The sequence below is a fragment of the Eutrema salsugineum genome, unplaced genomic scaffold (genome assembly GCF_000478725.1).
Source record: "Eutrema salsugineum unplaced genomic scaffold, Eutsalg1_0 scaffold_1, whole genome shotgun sequence".
Taxonomy (NCBI): Eukaryota; Viridiplantae; Streptophyta; class Magnoliopsida; order Brassicales; family Brassicaceae; genus Eutrema; species Eutrema salsugineum.
Genome location: NW_006256909.1, coordinates 1,602,959 through 1,621,591, shown reverse-complemented (window position 1 = coordinate 1,621,591; position 18,633 = coordinate 1,602,959). Strand labels below are relative to the sequence as shown.

At 35.1% G+C, this 18,633-nt stretch overlaps 1 protein-coding gene across 1 annotated transcript; it reads right to left on the bottom strand.

Annotated features, from left to right (window-relative positions):
* Positions 1-9,594: 9,594 nt before the first annotated feature.
* Positions 9,595-11,839, bottom strand: LOC18030749 (cytochrome P450 84A1). The gene is made up of 3 exons (XM_006411954.2): positions 11,329-11,839; positions 10,801-11,231; positions 9,595-10,491 (listed from the first exon to the last, which is right to left on the bottom strand). Exons 1-3 carry the CDS (start codon positions 11,837-11,839, stop codon positions 9,871-9,873), a joined length of 1,563 nt encoding a protein of 520 aa, XP_006412017.1. The 3' UTR covers positions 9,595-9,870.
* Positions 11,840-18,633: the final 6,794 nt, after the last annotated feature.

Sequence of the window (18,633 nt, the reverse complement as noted above, 5' to 3'; positions counted from 1 at the left end):
CGAATCCACCACCGCATGTTACCGTTTTCTCTGACATTTCTTGGTCTTTATTTTTTTAGCGACTCTTTTCTTTTTTTAAAGCCTTTAGCTACCCTTCTTGTTTTCTTTCATACAGTATATATTAAAAAAAAAAGTTGAAAACGGAAAAATGTAAACGTGGAACCTGATGTTTGTAACTTTGTATTTAGTGGAAACCCTTTTATTCAGCAATTGATCAGTGGTTCATTAATCCTTCGTCTACACCAGGAGGTGAAAAGTTTGATAAAATTGTAAAGTGAAAAGGAGAAAAAAATTCTAAACAAAATTATATAGTGCGGAACAAACACAGAAGAGCATAATCCAGCGTATTAATAAAAATGTTTTATTATAAACATGATCAGTAGATTGTTGATTGTAAATCTTTGTAAATCGATAAATCTGTATGTTGTAAAATATTCCATATATGTTATAACACATATCATATATGGACTCTTATACCGGCCCATTAGGTCCATTAGGGCATTGTACTTAACCTAAATTCCCTATGTACTCTATATATACATTCCAGTGATCAATAAAGTTTCTAAGTTTTCACAACACGTTATCAGCACGATAAGACTCTCTGAGCGAAAAACCCTAATAAATCCGGCCACCACCAAAACCCTAAAAGCAAGTCGAAACTTAAAAGACGCATATCTTCCAAACCGTGAGGAACCAGAAGACGACCTACATATCAAATCGAAGCCCTCGACGAGACGAATCTACTGGTGAAAACCGTTTGTCGATCCAACGTCGGACGCGCCCTCACGCACACTTACAATACACGACGATCAACCGAAAAAAAAAAACCAGATCCGAGTTTTTCCTTCTTCAACCAGCAGCTTCTCCAGTTTTGATGATCAATCCTTGGAATTTGTAGCGGCTAACTGAGGTCTATTAGCTCCCAGTTTCATTAGCCTGTCAGAAATCCAAAGGTGGAAAAGGTATCTTCTAAAACTGAGAGCCATAGAACCTGTTGTTTAAACACTTCAAAACCCTATAAAAAAAAAAAAAAAAAATCGATCTCTAATTGATTGAAAGTGTTTGATACTCTGATGATTGATTGATAACTTGTTGATTGATTGTTTAAATTACAAGTTTATGCATGTTCAAAGGTTTTAAACTCGTTTTATAAAACCCTAATCTACAAAAACCTAACAACCGTTTTTGGCCATGTTTATGGCATAAACCTATTCGATTTTCTTCATGTTTAATAAGCTTGTTGCAGCTTATTTGATTGTTGATTCTCTTGCTTGAAACACTTGATTGAATAAACTAAGAAAATCAACCCTAAATCCTAAGCTTGATTCACGATTTTGTAATCTTCAAAATCGTAAGTCATAATGCTTAAACCCTAGTCCTTTTCACGTGATTTCTTTGTTGTCCTTGTGAAATTATTAAAACCATCGACCACAGATCCTATAGATCTCGAAATCACATCCAAAATATGTTTTCCAAACCGTTAAAACCCTAGATAAAACCCTAATCATATTCGGCTCCCCTAGGGTTCCTCCTAAACCGCCTAAAACCGGCTAAACCTGGTTCTCATTAACCGAAATTATATTCGGCTTTAACCGATTAAATCACAGCTATTAAACCGACATCATGTTCGGGGTAACTAAAACCATACCCTTTAAAATTTACTATTTCCGAGAAAGTTCCCTCTAATAGAAAGTTTCCTCATATAAAAACTTTCCTCATATAGAAATTTTCCCGACATAGAAACTTTCCTCATTTAGAAAATTACCCAAATTAGAAACTTTCCAAATTTAGAAACTTTCCTAAAATAGAAATATTCTCAAAATAGAAAGTTTCATCATCAGCATTCAAAATTTTCTCAAAACAATCCCTAACAAAATCAATCTCATGTTTCAGATGTCAAACATTCAGAAATGTGAATTCGAGGCCCTTCACGTCTCCGGGGATAACTACCTCGAGTGGGCCCTAGACATGCGCTTGTTCCTTGCATCAAAAGAACTCGATGCATGTATTACCGACGGTAACACCGCATCCCGTAAGGGACAGTCTCAGGCGATATGTCACATACGCCATCATCTGGCCCCGAGCCTTAAGCAGCAATATCTCACTCTTGAGAATCCACTTGAATTGTGGCAAGCGCTGAAAAAGCGATATGACCATCAGAAAATGGTCCAGTTGCCTCAGGCAGATTTCGACTGGAAGAACTTTCGGTTCCAGGACTACAAATCCGTAGATGATTACAACAACGAACTCTTTCGTATTGTTGCCATCCGGAAACTCTGTGGCGAGGATGTGACAGATAATGATCTCCTCGAGAAAACATTATCCACATTCAACACAGAGAATGTTGTGCTCCAACAACAATACCGTGCAATGAAACACACATTGTACGAAGACTTGTTGTCCTGTCTTCTCCTCGCTGAGAAGAATAACCAGCTGCTTATGAGGAACAGCGCTATGAGGCCCTCGGGATCGGCTCCTGTCCCAGCTTCTCGTCAAGAGTCCTACCATGTTCAACCCGATAGATCCTCAGATCACCGCCGTGGACGTGGTAATGGACGTGGTAATGGCCGAGGACATGGACGTGGAAGACATGGACGCGGACATGGTCGTGGCAACCGACCTAACCTCAGTTATGGTCCTGGTCGTGGTCGAGGCATCACCAAGCCGACCCGCCACACCAACCCCGACCACACCAACAAAGCAATGTCGCACCCCCAAGATCCACTGCGATCTATACCAGAAGTACGGAAAAGCTCCTGCTGAAGCCAACATGACTCAGCCAGTCGATGCTGCTAACCTGGAAGGTGACGACCTCCTTGATGATGAGAACACCACAAACGAGCAGACCGACCCCATGGACTATGAAACAGCTGATCTCCTCGATTAATTCAATCATCTGAAACTCTGATACAATTTGATTTTGTTCTTTATTTTTTTCATTTTGGGATTTGTTTCATTTTTTTTTTCCATTTGCCTTTATTCTCAGACACTGCTTTACTTTATGATTTATCACATTTTCTGAATTCCTCAATACTGAATTCTATCTTCTATTCATAATAAAGCACACCAGCAAATGGAAACCATAGTCGTAGATAGTGGATCCAGCCACACTATCTTAAGAAACAAAAGTTACTTCATAAACCTAACCTATCAAACCGCAAATATTAGCACCATCGCGGGTCCCTCAAACCTTATCGAAGGATATGGCCATGCCTATGTGTTGCTATCAAATGGCACACAACTTGAAATACCAGATGCTCTATATTCTCCTAGTTCGAAGAGAAATCTTCTGAGCTTCAAGGATATAAGACAGAATAGTTTCCACATAGAAACCCAAGGTCAAGGGAACAAAGAATCCCTCCTAGTCACTAAAACCGTAGACGGCCATAAACAAATCCTCGAAACCATACCCGCGCTCTCTACTGGACTTTACCATGCTAAAGTCAGTATGATTGAAGCTAATACCACTCTCAAAGCCCGGTTTACTGATTATACTATTTGGCACGACCGGCTCGGTCATCCCGGTGCAAATATGATGCGTAAACTAATTCAAAACTCCCAAGGGCATACCCTCAAAGAAAACCGAGCTTATCCTCAACACCTCATGTGCACAGCTTGTTCTCAAGGCAAATTGATCACTCGGCCTTCACCAGTTAAAATCTCTAAACAAACACTTCATTTCCTAGAAAGAATCCAGGGCGATATCTGTGGACCTATACATCCATCTTCCGGACCATTCCGGTACTTCATGGTCCTTATAGACGCATCGACCCGTTGGTCATATGTTTGTCTCTTGTCCTCTCGGAACCAAGCCTTCGCTAGGTTCTTGGCCCAAATCATAAAATTGCGGGCCCATTTCCCTGACTTCCCACTTAAGACTATCCGCCTTGACAATGCTCGTGAATTTACCTCACAAGCGTTTAATGACTACTGTATGGCCATGGGGGTAACCGTGGAACATCCTGTAGCACATGTCCATACTCAAAATGGATTGGCTGAATCATTCATTAAACGCATTCAATGGATAGCCCGACCATTACTCATGAGATCAAAGCTCCCGGCCTCAGCATGGGGACATGCAGTATTACATGCTGCTGAACTCATACGCATCCGGCCATCTAGTGAACACAAATATTCCCCATCCCAACTACTCTCGGGTCATGAGCCAGACATCTCCCATCTCAAAACATTTGGGTGTTCAGTATATGTACCCATTGCTCCACCACATCGAACCAAAATGGGACCTCAAAGAAGGATGGGAATATATGTTGGTTTTGACTCTCCCACCATCATAAGATATCTCGAGCCAACCACTGGAGATCTCTTCAAGGCCAGATATGCGGATTGCCAATTCGATGAATCGGTATATCCCTCTTTAGGTAGTGAGACAAACAAGCTGGTCAAAGATCTTTCATGGAATCAAACATCATTAAATTGGCAAGATCCTCGGACTCTAGAATGTGATTCAGAGATCCAAAAGATTATTCATTATCAAAAGCTAGCTAATCAATTGCCAGATTCCTTTGCTGACCCGACCAAAGTAACCAAATCGTACATCCCAGCTTGTAATGCACCAGTACAAATAGCTGTCCCAACGGGACAGACCCAAGTTGCTACAGAGTCTGCACCACGTCTCAAACGGGGCAGACCTCTCGGTTCCAAAGATAAGAATCCCCGGAAATCAAAGAAAGGTGCAATAACCGTTACCGGGATTCCTGCAATATCAGACATAGCCGCGGCTGAGACTCAATCTAATGAACCCTCAATAGAAGTTCGGGACGCCGAATCTCCAGGTTCAGAAGATAACAATGAGATCTCCATCAATTACAATATGTCCGGAATACAATAGAATCGAAAAGAAGTCGACTTAAATGCACTCTTTGCATACAAAGTAGCACTTGATATTGCGCTCACGCAAGAGGATCTAGAACCCACGTCAATAACACAGTGTACACATCGAACAGATTGACTAAAATGGAAAGAAGCCATAAACGTGGAGTTAAAGAGTCTCAAACTCAGAAACGTGTTCGGTCCGATCATCCGGACCCCATCACACATCAAGCCAGTGGGCCACAAATGGGTCTTTGTGCGTAAAAGGAACGAACTCGGTGAAGTCGTTCGATACAAAGCACGGCTTGTAGCACAAGGATTCTCACAGAGACCCGGAATCGATTATGAGGAGACTCATTCTCCAGTGGTGGATGCAACAACATTCCGATTCCTCATAAGTCTGGCCATAAGAGAAAATCTTGATCTGCGGTTAATGGATGTTGTAACCGCATATCTCTATGGGCCCCTGGACAACGAAATATATATGAGACTCCCAGATGGCATTGAACTAAAAGATAAAAATGCATCTCGAGATCAATACTGCATCAGGCTGAACAAATCCTTGTATGGACTGAAACAAAGTGGGCGTATGTGGTACAATCGCCTCAGCGATTACCTCATCAAAGAAGGCTACAAAAATGACCCCATCAGTCCATGCATCTTCATCAAGAAGTACTCAAACAAAGGATTTGTAATCATAGCAGTATACGTGGATGATCTAAACATCCTCGGAACATCTGGTGAGATCTCCCAAACAGTCGACTGCTTAAAAGCAGAATTCGAAATGAAAGACCTAGGCAAAACAAAGTACTGTTTGGGATTACAACTTGAGTACATCAAAGGAGGAATCCTTGTGCATCAATCGGCTTATATCGAAAAGGTACTCAAGCGATTTAATATGGACCAAGCTCACCCATTGACCAGCCCAATGGTAGTTAGAAGCTTAAGTGATGACCCTCTTGGTCCCAAAAAGGATGATGAAGAAATCCTTGGTCCTGAAAAGCCATACCTCAGTGCTGTAGGAGCGTTAATGTACCTGGCTAGTCACACTAGACCAGACATATGTTTTGCCGTGAACCTCCTCGCTCGATATAGTTCATCTCCAACTCAGAGGCACTGGAACGGTATAAAACATCTCCTAAGATACCTTCGAGGTACTCAAGACTTAGGACTCTTCTATACTAACCAAAATAAACATGGGTTAGTCGGCTTCGCCGATGCAGGATATCTATCAGATCCGCACACTGCCAAGTCTCAAACTGGCTACGTTTTTACGCATGGAGGAACAGCCATCTCTTGGAGATCAATGAAGCAGACACTCACTGCCACTTCATCAAACCATGCTGAAATCCTAGCCATTCATGAGGCTAGTAGGGAATGCGTCTGGCTGCGCTCCATGACTCAGCACATCCGCAGAGATTGTGGTATGGACGAAGACACACAGCCCACGGTGATGTATGAAGACAACGCGGCATGCATAGCTCAGCTCAAGGAAGGATATATCAAAGGAGATCGGACGAAGCACATTCTACCGAAGTTCTTCTCAACCTCAGACTGGCAGAAGGACGGCACACTCAGCGTTCAGCAGGTCCGATCCAGTGAGAATTCAGCTGACCTCTTCACCAAATCATTGCCTACTTCAACACACCGGAAGCTCGTCAAACAGATAGGAATGTATAGACTTAGAGATCTGCAGTGATGCTACAATCAGGGGGAGTAATGCGTGTTGTACTCTTTTTCCTTCACCATGGTTTTGTCCCACTGGGTTTTTCCTGGTAAGGTTTTAATGAGGCAACATTCCCCAGCGCATTATCGAGATCCCGATTGAGTAGCTGGCCCGGTTCACTCGTCCAAGGGGGAGTGTTATAACACATATCATATATGGACTCTTATACCGGCCCATTAGGTCCATCAGGGCATTGTACTTAACCTAAATTCCCTATGTACTCTATATATACATTCCAGTGATCAATAAAGTTTCTAAGTTTTCACAACAATATACTTATTCTCATAAATTATAATTGATACAATATTTAAGATGATAAAAAGAAATTGTATTTATGTCTGAAAAAGTAACTAGAAGTTCGAGAATTTTTTTTCTTTCGGGTCATATTAAATTTGTTTTAGAATCGGGTGACCTTGTTAAAATCACTTTAAAAATTGTTTTGTGAGACTACTAGTGTTAGAGGTGTCAAAGCGACCCATGGACTGTCGATGTCCAATACATTTTGGATTGGTCACGGACAAGCCCATTTTTAAACGGGCCTATTTGGACTTCGTCCAATTTTGCCCATAGACAAAACGGGCTGGACATGTTGGACACTGGTCCGCCCATGGACAAAAAGTTTGTCCCACATCGACAAACTTGGAAAATTGAGATGGGAAGCTGCACCACTACAAGAAAGATCACGTTTTACATTGGTAGTATCGACGTAAAATCGACGTAATAGGCCATTTACGTCGAATTAGCGACGAATGAAAAATCGTCATAAAACAATCGTCGTAAAATAAAAATCGTCGTAAAATCGTCGTAAAATTACCAACTCAGGAAAATCGTCGTAATATCGTCGGAAACTATTCGTCGTAATACGACGTAAATTTTTCAACAAAAGTACAACGACATAAGTCTATCATAACAACGACGTAAAATCGATGTAAAATTACATCGATTTTAACAACGATTAGGAGACGACCTATTTCAGTTAAGGGAAATAAATTTATTATTGGTTGATGTTAATTCGTCGTAAATGTTCGACGTAGATTCGACGTAAAATGAATCGACGTTAATTCGTCGTAAATTATTTGACGTCAATTCGACGTAAAGTTACGACGAATATACGTCGATTTAGAAATTAATTATTTAAATTCGATTTTCATTTAATTTTGGATTTTTAAAATAATTAAATAATTGAAAATTAAATAAAAAAACATTTTAAATTAAAATTTAAACATGTAAATTAAGAAAAACATAGAATTATCATTTTGTAGTAGTTAAAAGATCAAATGAACTTTTAGAAAATAAAAAGAATTAAATTTATTAGTAATAGAAACAAAAGTCAACATATCAAATAAAAAGTCAACAAAATAATATGGACGGCCCGCGGAAAAACCATCTGGACATGGTCCAATTTGGACGTGGACACTTTTTGGCCCAATGTTCATTATAACCAGTCCAGTTATGTCCGCTAAATTAAATAGACATTGTGGACGGACGTTGACGGGCATGGCACAATTGACAGCTCTAACTAGTGTTAAGCTGAAAATTCTGTTATCAAATAAACGAAGACTAATATAAAGCGGAAACAAAAAAAACTTTGAACCAGCGCATCTTTTCTCATTCAATTGGGTGTCAATGTTTTGTACTTCACCGGTCCTGTGGTCCATCCATGTTAGAATTACAATAAGTTCAATGGTAAATAAATACCTAAGAGATTTTTTTATTTACAAATTGTAGCCATGCATCGCCTCATTTGTTCCCTAAAATGTATTGTAAACCATCCCATCAGTGTATTAATTTCATAAAATCCATACCAACCAACTTTTACTGGAAATGGGGTCCCATTATATACTCATCGTCCCCACAATTACAGGTAAAATCTTTCTGAAAAATGATTTTACAAACAATAAAAACTTAAACGCAATGTCAGTTTTTTGGGTGGTATGGCTATAACAGTATAACTTTAATAGTTGATGGGTCGAGAAGCTGTCTTCTCTAGAAGACAATGACAAACCCTACTCGAACCAACCTCTTTGCAAAGATGCATGTGGCTTAAATAGTTAAGCTTTAAATGATACGTTTGGCCTAGAGCTAATATTAGCGATGACTGCTTCATTATTCACAACTCATCGCTTGTATATAAATATGTCATTTTCGTATGTTTCCACCACAATGAGAACTAATGTATGTCAAGGAGGCACCGCTAGTTAGTTAGAGGCTTTAATTATCTTTTGGAAATTTTTGATATTTTGCATGGGACATACTGTGTTCAATATTGAGAATAATATATGTATGCAATTATTTTGTGATATTCAATAGTCCACGTAGGGTACGTACGTATGTCAGTATGTGTATATGAATGTGCTACGTGTGTAGCTACGAAAAAATCTAACCAAGTAACTGTAGTTTATTGATTTTCGTCAAGGTAGTTAAATTAGTAATCGATCAGTACTTGATGTATTCTGGTCGTTGTAACATTTTATAAGTGAATAGTTCCGATATGGATTTTGACATCCATCTAATACATTATCTGATGATTGATGGTGTTAGAATTAATTATTTAACACATACGTATGTGATATAATAAAAAAAAAATCTGCTCTCTAATACATTTTTCATTTTTAATAAAAAAGAAAATAAGAAAAATGTGAATATTCTCGATCAGTTTAATGTTAATCTGTCTAACGATCGCGATTACAATAACTTCTAAGTTTCAACCCATAATCTTCTCGAAAACATGGTACTTAATCGTTTTTTCACCATCAAAAGTCATTCTCGTTATTATGAAAAAAACTCTTCTAGTACACCAGTTAAGCTATTGACACATATATACGATCGAATTAAGAAAATGGAGATATATATTAATAAAAAGAACAGTAGATAACTAACATTAAATAAAAAATCCTACTGGCCATATAATTACATTCTTCCATTCTAAAATTGATCAAAATATTGATTTTTTTTAACCTTAATTATTGTTTTCAATAACGGGTTGACAAACTCTTTTATGTCGTAGTGTTGGAAATACAATATACTTGGATGCATAATTAGTTATTAAAAAAAATCTTATTTATTACCAGTTACATTTCATTCAAGGAAAAAAAATCCCCAAAAAAAAAGAAAAGAAAAACGAAACAAAGAGCCATATTATGTTTCATCCAGAACACACTGATACACATAGTCACATACATTGACACATACATATAAGCAGGTATTAACATCCACAAACCTTCGGGGCTACTTTCGACTTTTCACACCCTAGCCAAGAACCTTACCAAACCCCTTCCTTCTCTCTCCTCCGGTCACGTGCCTCAAACCAGAACTTAAACAGCGCAAATAAGGCGCGTGCTAGGCACGGCGAAAAGACGCGTGGCTTTAGGAGCCGTGAGACCAAACACATCACTCATGTCAAGCTCGCTTGGCTTCATCCCATCAGGTAATTTCCACGTGAAGCAATGTAATATATGAGCCACGGCTAGTTCAAGCGCGTACAACCCGAGTTGCATACCCGGGCACGATCTACGACCCGACCCGAACGGTATAAACTCGAAATTACTCCCTTTAAAATCAGGTACGCCCGGTTCCAAAAACCTCGATGGTCTAAACGTTTCTGGATCGACCCAAGAATTCGGGTCTCGTCCAATCGCAAACGCGTTGATCATAACGCGCGATTTCTTGGGAACAAAGAAACCGTCTATCTCAGCGTCTTCGGCGGTTTCGTGGAGGAGGAGCGGGATCGGTGGGTGTAGCCTTAGGGTTTCTTTGAGTGTGCATTTGAGAAAAGTCAACTTCTCTATGTCTGATTCTTCCACGCGTCGGTCAAGTCCTACAACTTCAGCGAGTTCTTGTTGGACCCGTTTTAGGTCCTCGGGGCTCCGTAATAACTCCGTTAAGGCCCACTCTATCGCCGACGCTACCGTTTCCGTTCCTCCAAACATTACGTCCTATTAAATAAAATAAACCAGTTCAAATTAGGTTTAAAAATCTTAACTAAATATTAGCTACAAGACGGTAAATTAATATATAACTCTGTAACTATTTTTTACATGCTTTTGTATTTTGTAGATTTATATTGAGAAATATTTTTTTTTTCCTGCTATCAGTAAATGACTTCAGTTTTCCCTAATGCTTACGCAAGTTCTCTAATACTGTATTTAAGAGAAACCAACTGGTTTAATAATAATGGATAAGTTTTATGGTGTAACGCATTAAGAATCATGACTATGACTAGTGTCTTTTTGAAAGATAATTACCATGATGATTGCTTTGATATTGTCACGGGTAAGTTTGATGGAATTCTGAAGATCCGTTGCATCGCTCACTAATTTCGCCTCTTCGCTGTAAAAAGCAAGTAGATCATCAACCATATCGGTGTCAACAACATCTCCATCATCAACAGTACTTTGATTCTCTTTCTTCTTCATATGTTCATCGATGATATCGTCAATAAATCCATCTAGATCGTCACGGGCCTTCACGAGACGCTTGTTAATCCCTTGCGGATCAATCCACCCGAAATACGGTATGAAATCCGCCACGTTGAAGGCTCCAAAAAGCTTAGAGAACTCTTGTAAGATTCTTATGAACTCGTCTTGTCCCTTTTCGCGAGCTGACCCAAACGCTGCCCGGTAAGTTATGTTTCGGGTCAGCGCGAAAATCTGCTCTCCGACGTTTATAGGCTTCCCTATACAGTTTTTTGGGTTAAATGTTAAATTAAAGTACATAAGAAAAAAAGATTTTGCTTTTTCTTTTACTTTTTAACATATTCATAGCTAACTTACCAACGTTATTAGATACCGACCGGATCATTTTGTCAACTTCATCTCGAACAGAAGCCCATGACTCGGCTCGTTTACGGCTAAACACCTTCATGACACAAACTTTCCTCATCTGTCTCCAAAACGGTCCGTAGTGAGCGAACGCCATGTCGGCTCTGTCATAAGTCAAATAGCTTATAGCTATCGTTGCGGGTCGGTTCGAGAAGACGCTGTCTTGGACTTGGAGGACTTGTCGAGCCACGTCAGGTGAAGAGACGGCGTACATATGGAGGAATCCCATGCGGAGATGGCACAAGCCGCCGTATTTTTTAGCTAAGTTGGCTAAACCACGGTGGGTGAGTTGGTCCATCATTAACATATTGCCTATGATGGGCCAACCACGTGGACCGGGTGGATATGGAAGCTTTCGCCGTCGTGTGATGAGGCCGATGAAGATGAAAAGTGAGACGACGATGAGAATAGCCGTCGTGGGATCTATTACTTGGCTTAGTGTTTGTGATATAGAAAACTCCATATTGTGTTTTTTCTTTTGTTTGTGGAAAGGTCTCAGGAATCGACCAGGCAAATTAAGTTCGCCATTTTGGGATGTGATTAGGGAGGTCGGTTTTATAATCAAACTGTAGGTCCCATTTATTGACATATTTCATTTAATAGTATTATCGATTGCGACTTAATTTGTGTCAAATATATGTATAGCTATTATTTTTGTTTAATATGGAAATAAGTAGTAATACCAGACGGATTTTAATGGATAAAATTTTAGCATATACTGTATGATCAATTATTATTGGTATTCAGTATATTTAGTTTTAAAATAGCTTTTGAGAAATGAATATGTAACCTTTTAAAAAAACATAGCTGTGCGTTTTATGACCAGCTCAGTCATTTAAAATTCACTAACTACCAATAATGATTCATCATATATGTTAGAATATCTATTAAAATCCACAACTTGTGGCATACATGTATTTTTTCCCTCAATATTATAAATTACGACATTTAAATAGAAGAATTACTAAAGTAAGCTAAACTATCAAGTTGTAAAAATATTTAATAAAATCACCATTTTATATATAATAAAGTAAATAAATTCAAAACTTGTCACCCTAAATGAAGAAAAAAGAAAACAAACATTATAAAAGAATAAGTAATGCCATCGATATGTATCGTTTTTTTTTTTAACGCATCCATATGTATCGTAAAGGTGACTTTTCAGTTGAGTCAAATGCAAATTCAATGATTCTTTTGAAATATAATTAGAAAATAGCATCTTTGATGTAAAATCTATACAATTAACAGAGAAAAAGAAATAACTAAAATTATGAAAATTTTAACTAAAAACTAAAAAAGTCATGAAAATTTGATAATGTTTGACGGAAACAAAATATATATATATATATAGTCGACTAAAATGACGGAAAATATTTAAACAATTGTACATTAAATTATAGAAAATATTAACGTAATGGAGAAGTGTATTTGCGACTTATAGTTAGAAATTGATGCAGGGTCTATTAATTAATCTGTATATTAATTCATAGACAGGGTCTATTAATTAATTTTTAACATTACTTAATAGCTCTAAATCTTAGACATTAGTAGACTGACCACGAGCAGTGAGTACACAAGATCAATTATTTTATTGCAATTATACTTATTAACTAATAGCTCAAAATCTTAGATATAGACTGATAGACTGATAGACTGACAAGGTTCTTGTTTTATACAAAAAAATTGCTATTATGGAAAAGCTCCGTTGGCATCTAGGCTTAACAACAAAATTGCGTTTTTTAACTACGATTCTACAGTTATTTATGAATCAATGTTTATAGAATATTTTACTAATTTATTCCTTTAAATATTATTTATATTGAAACGGATGTTTTTTCTTCTAAAATATTACTATAGTGAAACACTTTTTACGGTAAATCATCTCAAACTGTATAATATACTATATGCATATAGTAGACCATACGAATTTATGTTTAAACGTGATTGTATATGTATGTAGTATATTATAACACAACTGATCGGACTTGCGAATACGAGCCTCTGTGTTGCTTGAAGGCAATATAGGAGAAATTTCTCAAATTCAAATTATTATACTACTTAAATTCATATCGTATCACGAGGGAGCTAGTGTGCATCAGGGCATGTTTGGCACTTGGCGAACTCGGTTGTTTTATGGAATCTTAAATTGGATGCTCACATGTCTCCACGATTCCCCACCCAATCAAAGGTAAGGTAATACGAATACCATACGTATAGTATTTATTGACGTAATCTGCTTTCTAAATGGTCAAGCATGTGGCATAAAATTCTCACTCTCCTTTTTTTCTTTTACATAAATCTTGCTTTCACATTGATCTATAAATTATACTCCCTTGTGACTTAATTATTAATCATGTTCCCTACGATTACGCTGTCTCAGTGAGAAGAGAGCTTCAGTGGATTAGAAGTTTAAGAACGTAAAACGGTGAAAGTATGTGTCCTTAGCATTCGATCTCGACTTACACTAATTAGCTTGATCAGATCAACATTAGCATTTGTGACATCATTTTATAGTTATGTATACCTTATTAAATCGAATAGTATATTCTATCTTTTAATAACGTTCTACCAACTTCATGATTTAAACTACAAACATATATGCCTGCCTTACCAACTACATACGCCTTTTTAAACTATTTAGTGACTGATATATATATATATATATACATATATATATAATCCCAAGTGTTTTTTAGGAACAAATTTAAATTGTGCTAACTAGGAAAGATAACGGAGCAAGATTAATTAAAGCGAACTTTTATTTTCTATTAATTAAGCACTTTCTATTATCTGACGTCAATTAAACACTTTCTGCAAATGAAAAACAAAAATAAAAAACTTCTGTTACATCAAACATGTTTGGTCCTTGCCTGGCTAATTGCTGTATAGACTCTGATTCACCCAGTTACTCTCCGCATATACGAACGTTGTGGAGGAAGGAACCTTATTTCAGTCTCAAATAGCATCAAACTTCTCAACATGAGATAAGTTCATTGCATATGATTAATATTAAAAATGTAGTGTTATTTTATTTTACAAGAAATCGAGTTTTGAAATACAAAATTTTGTAAGAGAAATGGTAGTTAACTCATACATGACTACAATTGTTTTATTTAATTTTTGAAGACATTTACGTAAACCATACATGATTACGATTGTTTTTGGTTTACCGCGCAGTTGGAAGGATCTCAAATAATAGATTATCGCCGACCAAAAAAAAGAATAAAATTCAATTGTACCTAAGTAAGTTTTCCTTCCGTCTAACTTGTCAGACCCTTATAGCAATAATTTTTTTTAAAAGAAAATTATGTTAGATATTAAGTTAAGATGAAAGCTAAATAATAATATATTCAAGACATCGAGAGAATTTCCTTAGATTGTGATTTCTCTTTTATGAAGATTGATAGAATAGCCAATTGTGATGCTGGTGGATTAGCTAAACAAGCTAGGTGTGATATGCAAAGCTTTGTAATCTAATGGACCATGTAATTTGTCATTATGGAATGGAATGTTGGGACGACCAAAAAAAAGAAAAAACCTATAAACTTAACCCTATTTTTTAGAAGTATTCTTCTATTCATAAATAAATTTGAGTCGGTTTTTTATTTTTTTTTGGTGTTAAATGAATTAAGCAACTGGTAGGTAGCACGTGTTTCTGTTTACTTATTATTACTATTATTTTTTTTGTTCAATGATAAAGAATTAGTTGATTTTCTTCTATATGGAGTTTGTTTAGTCAGCTACTTCTTCAAAATATAAGGTGCAAATTTCAAAGTTTTTTCCCTTTTTTGTCGTCAATTATTTTTCTACTGCAAATCAATTTCACTTAATTTTAATTTGCTAGATTAGTTTCGAATCTTTCGAATAATAATACTTTGGTTTGTTTTTATCATTGTTTTGTTTACGATAATTTATTGAAAATCCATTTTTTTGCTCTAAACATACTAATTGAAAACGGATTTTTACTAAGTATTTAAATACTCAAAAATAGAATTATGAAAAATGGATATTAAAAATTATACATCGGAAATTAAGAAAAAAATCTACATACTATAGTATAAAAAATTAGCAGTTCACTATCAGTTAGTTTTGAATTAAAAACTGATAAAACTTAATATGTTTTAGTTTGTTAATTTAAATAGGATGGTTGAAAAAAAGTTTATTACCAGTCTTACAATGAGTTTCAATTTGAGATAGAAAGTTATCATTTCTCAAAAGAATGTGTTAGAAATCTCATATAAAAAATTAAGATAAATTTAAATAGTATAAAATAGATATAGACTAATTTACTGATTCAAGATAAATTTAAATAGTATAAAATAGATATAGACTAATTTACTAATTCTTAATTAGTTTTGAATTTTAAAATTTATTAAACTTAACAGAACATAATGCCATATATATATATATATATGCTTTTCTAATATATACTAAAAAGACAAATGTATACTTGATTTTGTGTTGTCTAATGGGTTCGATGTCCCAAGCCAACCGCAATTCGCAAAAGGACATATATTTCCTTTTCACCATTAATTAATCTAATAAAATCGATGAGTAAGTTCTATTTCATGTAAAATTCATTAGAAATTTTGATAAGTAAGTTATTCGGATAGAAAAACTCGGATTACTTCTTTAGTATTAAATAAAATATAATTCTCACCCACTTGAAATCGTAAGTGGTTGGCAAATCAAGTTTTTTCTCGTTCATAACCGTTAAATATTTTTCTAGCCCACTTAATTATTTATTCAAATAAAATCGATTTTTATTCTTTCCCATTATATTGATTAAAGACTGTTTTTAACAAAAATAAAAATTGATTGGAGATAAACTTATGCTTCGGAGCCTATCGCATATTTACTGTAGTATGTCTCCATTTTCCACCATGAAATGTAAGTTCGTATGTCATTATCTTATATATAAATATATATAAGATGATAGTCAACTAATATATGTACCATATAATCAAATAATATATTTGGGGGGGGGGGGGGTGGGGGAGAAGAAAAAAATATATGTAATTTACCCTTATTAAAACCATAACAATATTTGTGAAACCCTGTTTACTGCCCTCTTGGGGGAAGATGTAAGACATTTTAAAAATATGCTTCTTCTTTTTTTGGGTAAACTTTTTAAATAGATCCCACGTAAATGCTTTCTTAAATATTCTTAGATTCATATTTATTACATATGCATATGCTTGAGCAAACATCTAATGACAAGAAAACCCACATTTCTATAAATTTCAAAGTTTCGTCCAAAATTCGGTTAAAAATAACATAATTACCAACTCTAAAAAAATCAATTAATAAATTAAATCATCAAAAAGGTGGAAATAGTAATTTCTTTTTTTATAAAAAATATTGATTCATTAGTTCAAAACTAAAAGTCAATTGATTATGTTAGTTATATGATGATTTTATAATAGTGGTATTACCAAAAACATAATATTATAGATTTTTGTTTTTCTTAATTCTCTTTTTTTCTGAGTTCTTGTAAATATATTGACTAACGAAAAACCCAAAATGTGAATGATTAAAAGTTGTTTATTTCTCTCCCAGAAAATAATCTCTTTTATTTGATGTACGATTTAGAGTTTCTTTCAAAAGATGCTACACGTAAGAATTTTCTATCAAAGTAAAATCGATTACGAAAAGAAAAACAACATTTAACTATCTATTAGCTAATGCACTTCCATAATTTTATCGTTATAATATAGGATCATTTTAGTATATACCAAAAGTTGACCATTTAATTAAGTATATACCAAAAGATATTTCAAAATTAAGTGGCTTATGCCACATCAGCAAAACTTCACATTTTTACCCTTATATCCAATTGACGTCACTACATTTACAAAAAAAAAGAGAAATTAACCGACAGCAGCATTTAATGCTCGTCAGTTGGGGTCAGAGATAGTCTTGATAACTATCTATGACATCTGTCACATGCCATAAGATATGCTGTATCATATGTGGTAGATGCGATATAACGGTTTATGTATTATGGTTATCGTTTGCTAATTTTAATGTATATATATCCGATAACTACATATGAGTGTTATCGTTTGTTCGGATTATGCTAATAATAATATGTAATACAAGTTAACATGTTAACAATGATATATATTAACATCTATACTTGTTGTTAATATTTCTACTTGTTAACAATAATATCTAAATATTGTAACATGTTAACATAGTTTGTTACTATGATGCAATAAAATATATGATACTTGTTAACGTGCTAACAATAATATCAGATATTTATTAAGATGTTAACAATAATATATAGTATTTGTTGGCGTGTTATCCGATATTTGGTAGCGTGGTAACAATAATAACAAGTATTGTCCAAATGTTATAAGTATTAATATGTTAACATATTAGTTAGTGATGTAAAACATAAGAGACCATCTGTAATTTAGTTGGATCCGACTAAAAAATAGTAAATAACTACTCTCTCTCTCTATTGCCCTTGTTGTTTTATCTTTCCTCTATTTTGTCTCGATTACCGCGAACAATTGTATGTTATTTCCTAACACATTTTCGTATCTGTTGAATCCACCGCATGAGAGAACTCAATTTTTCAGATATATGTCTTAGGGTTTTTATGGACTTTTCTCAGTAAATAGTATATAGTCAAAACCATTTTTTAGAACCACTTAATTTTCATGTATCTATTGGTATATAGTGATATTACTCTATAATAGGATCATATGAAACATATGTTTTAATGTACTAACTTATATTCCAAAACTTTTATAATGACATATGTCGAAAAAAAATATAGTTTAAACTGTTTAACTAAATATTTTTCAGAAAAATTCAAATTAAACCACTTTCTCACTTTGATATTTCTTATCTTCGAGTTGTCACTAGAATCCGAAAATATACGAAACAATTATGTGGTGCCAGATTTAAAAATGTCTGACATAGCTAATTGCAACTTAAACATTAAACTATATCGTTACCAACCATCAAAAAAAAAAAATTAGACTGTATTATATTCCAACTAGCATACGTGATACGTGCGTATTTAACCACAATAAGAGGACTTAAAATCTGGTGTTTTTGAATCTTATATTTGTATCCAAAGTTTGGTGTACTAAATTACATATTTACAACTAAAAACTAAATAACTACGTCAAAAAAATAAGTAAATAACTTTAACTAATCTTTTAAAGAATTAATCTTACAGCTACGTCATATACTCATGTTACCATTAAATCCGATAATATTGTTATCACCATAAAAAAT

Excerpts from the sequence above, each read along its gene's own strand:
- LOC18030749 (XM_006411954.2), bottom strand. The coding sequence starts at position 11,839 with ATGGAGTTTTCTATATCACAAACACTAAGCCAAGTAATAGATCCCACG. Across the intron at positions 11,232-11,328 it reads GTCGGTATCTAATAACGTTG|GGAAGCCTATAAACGTCGGA; the intron begins GTAAGTTAGCTA and ends AAAACTGTATAG. Across the intron at positions 10,492-10,800 it reads ATATCAAAGCAATCATCATG|GACGTAATGTTTGGAGGAAC; the intron begins GTAATTATCTTT and ends TTTATTTAATAG.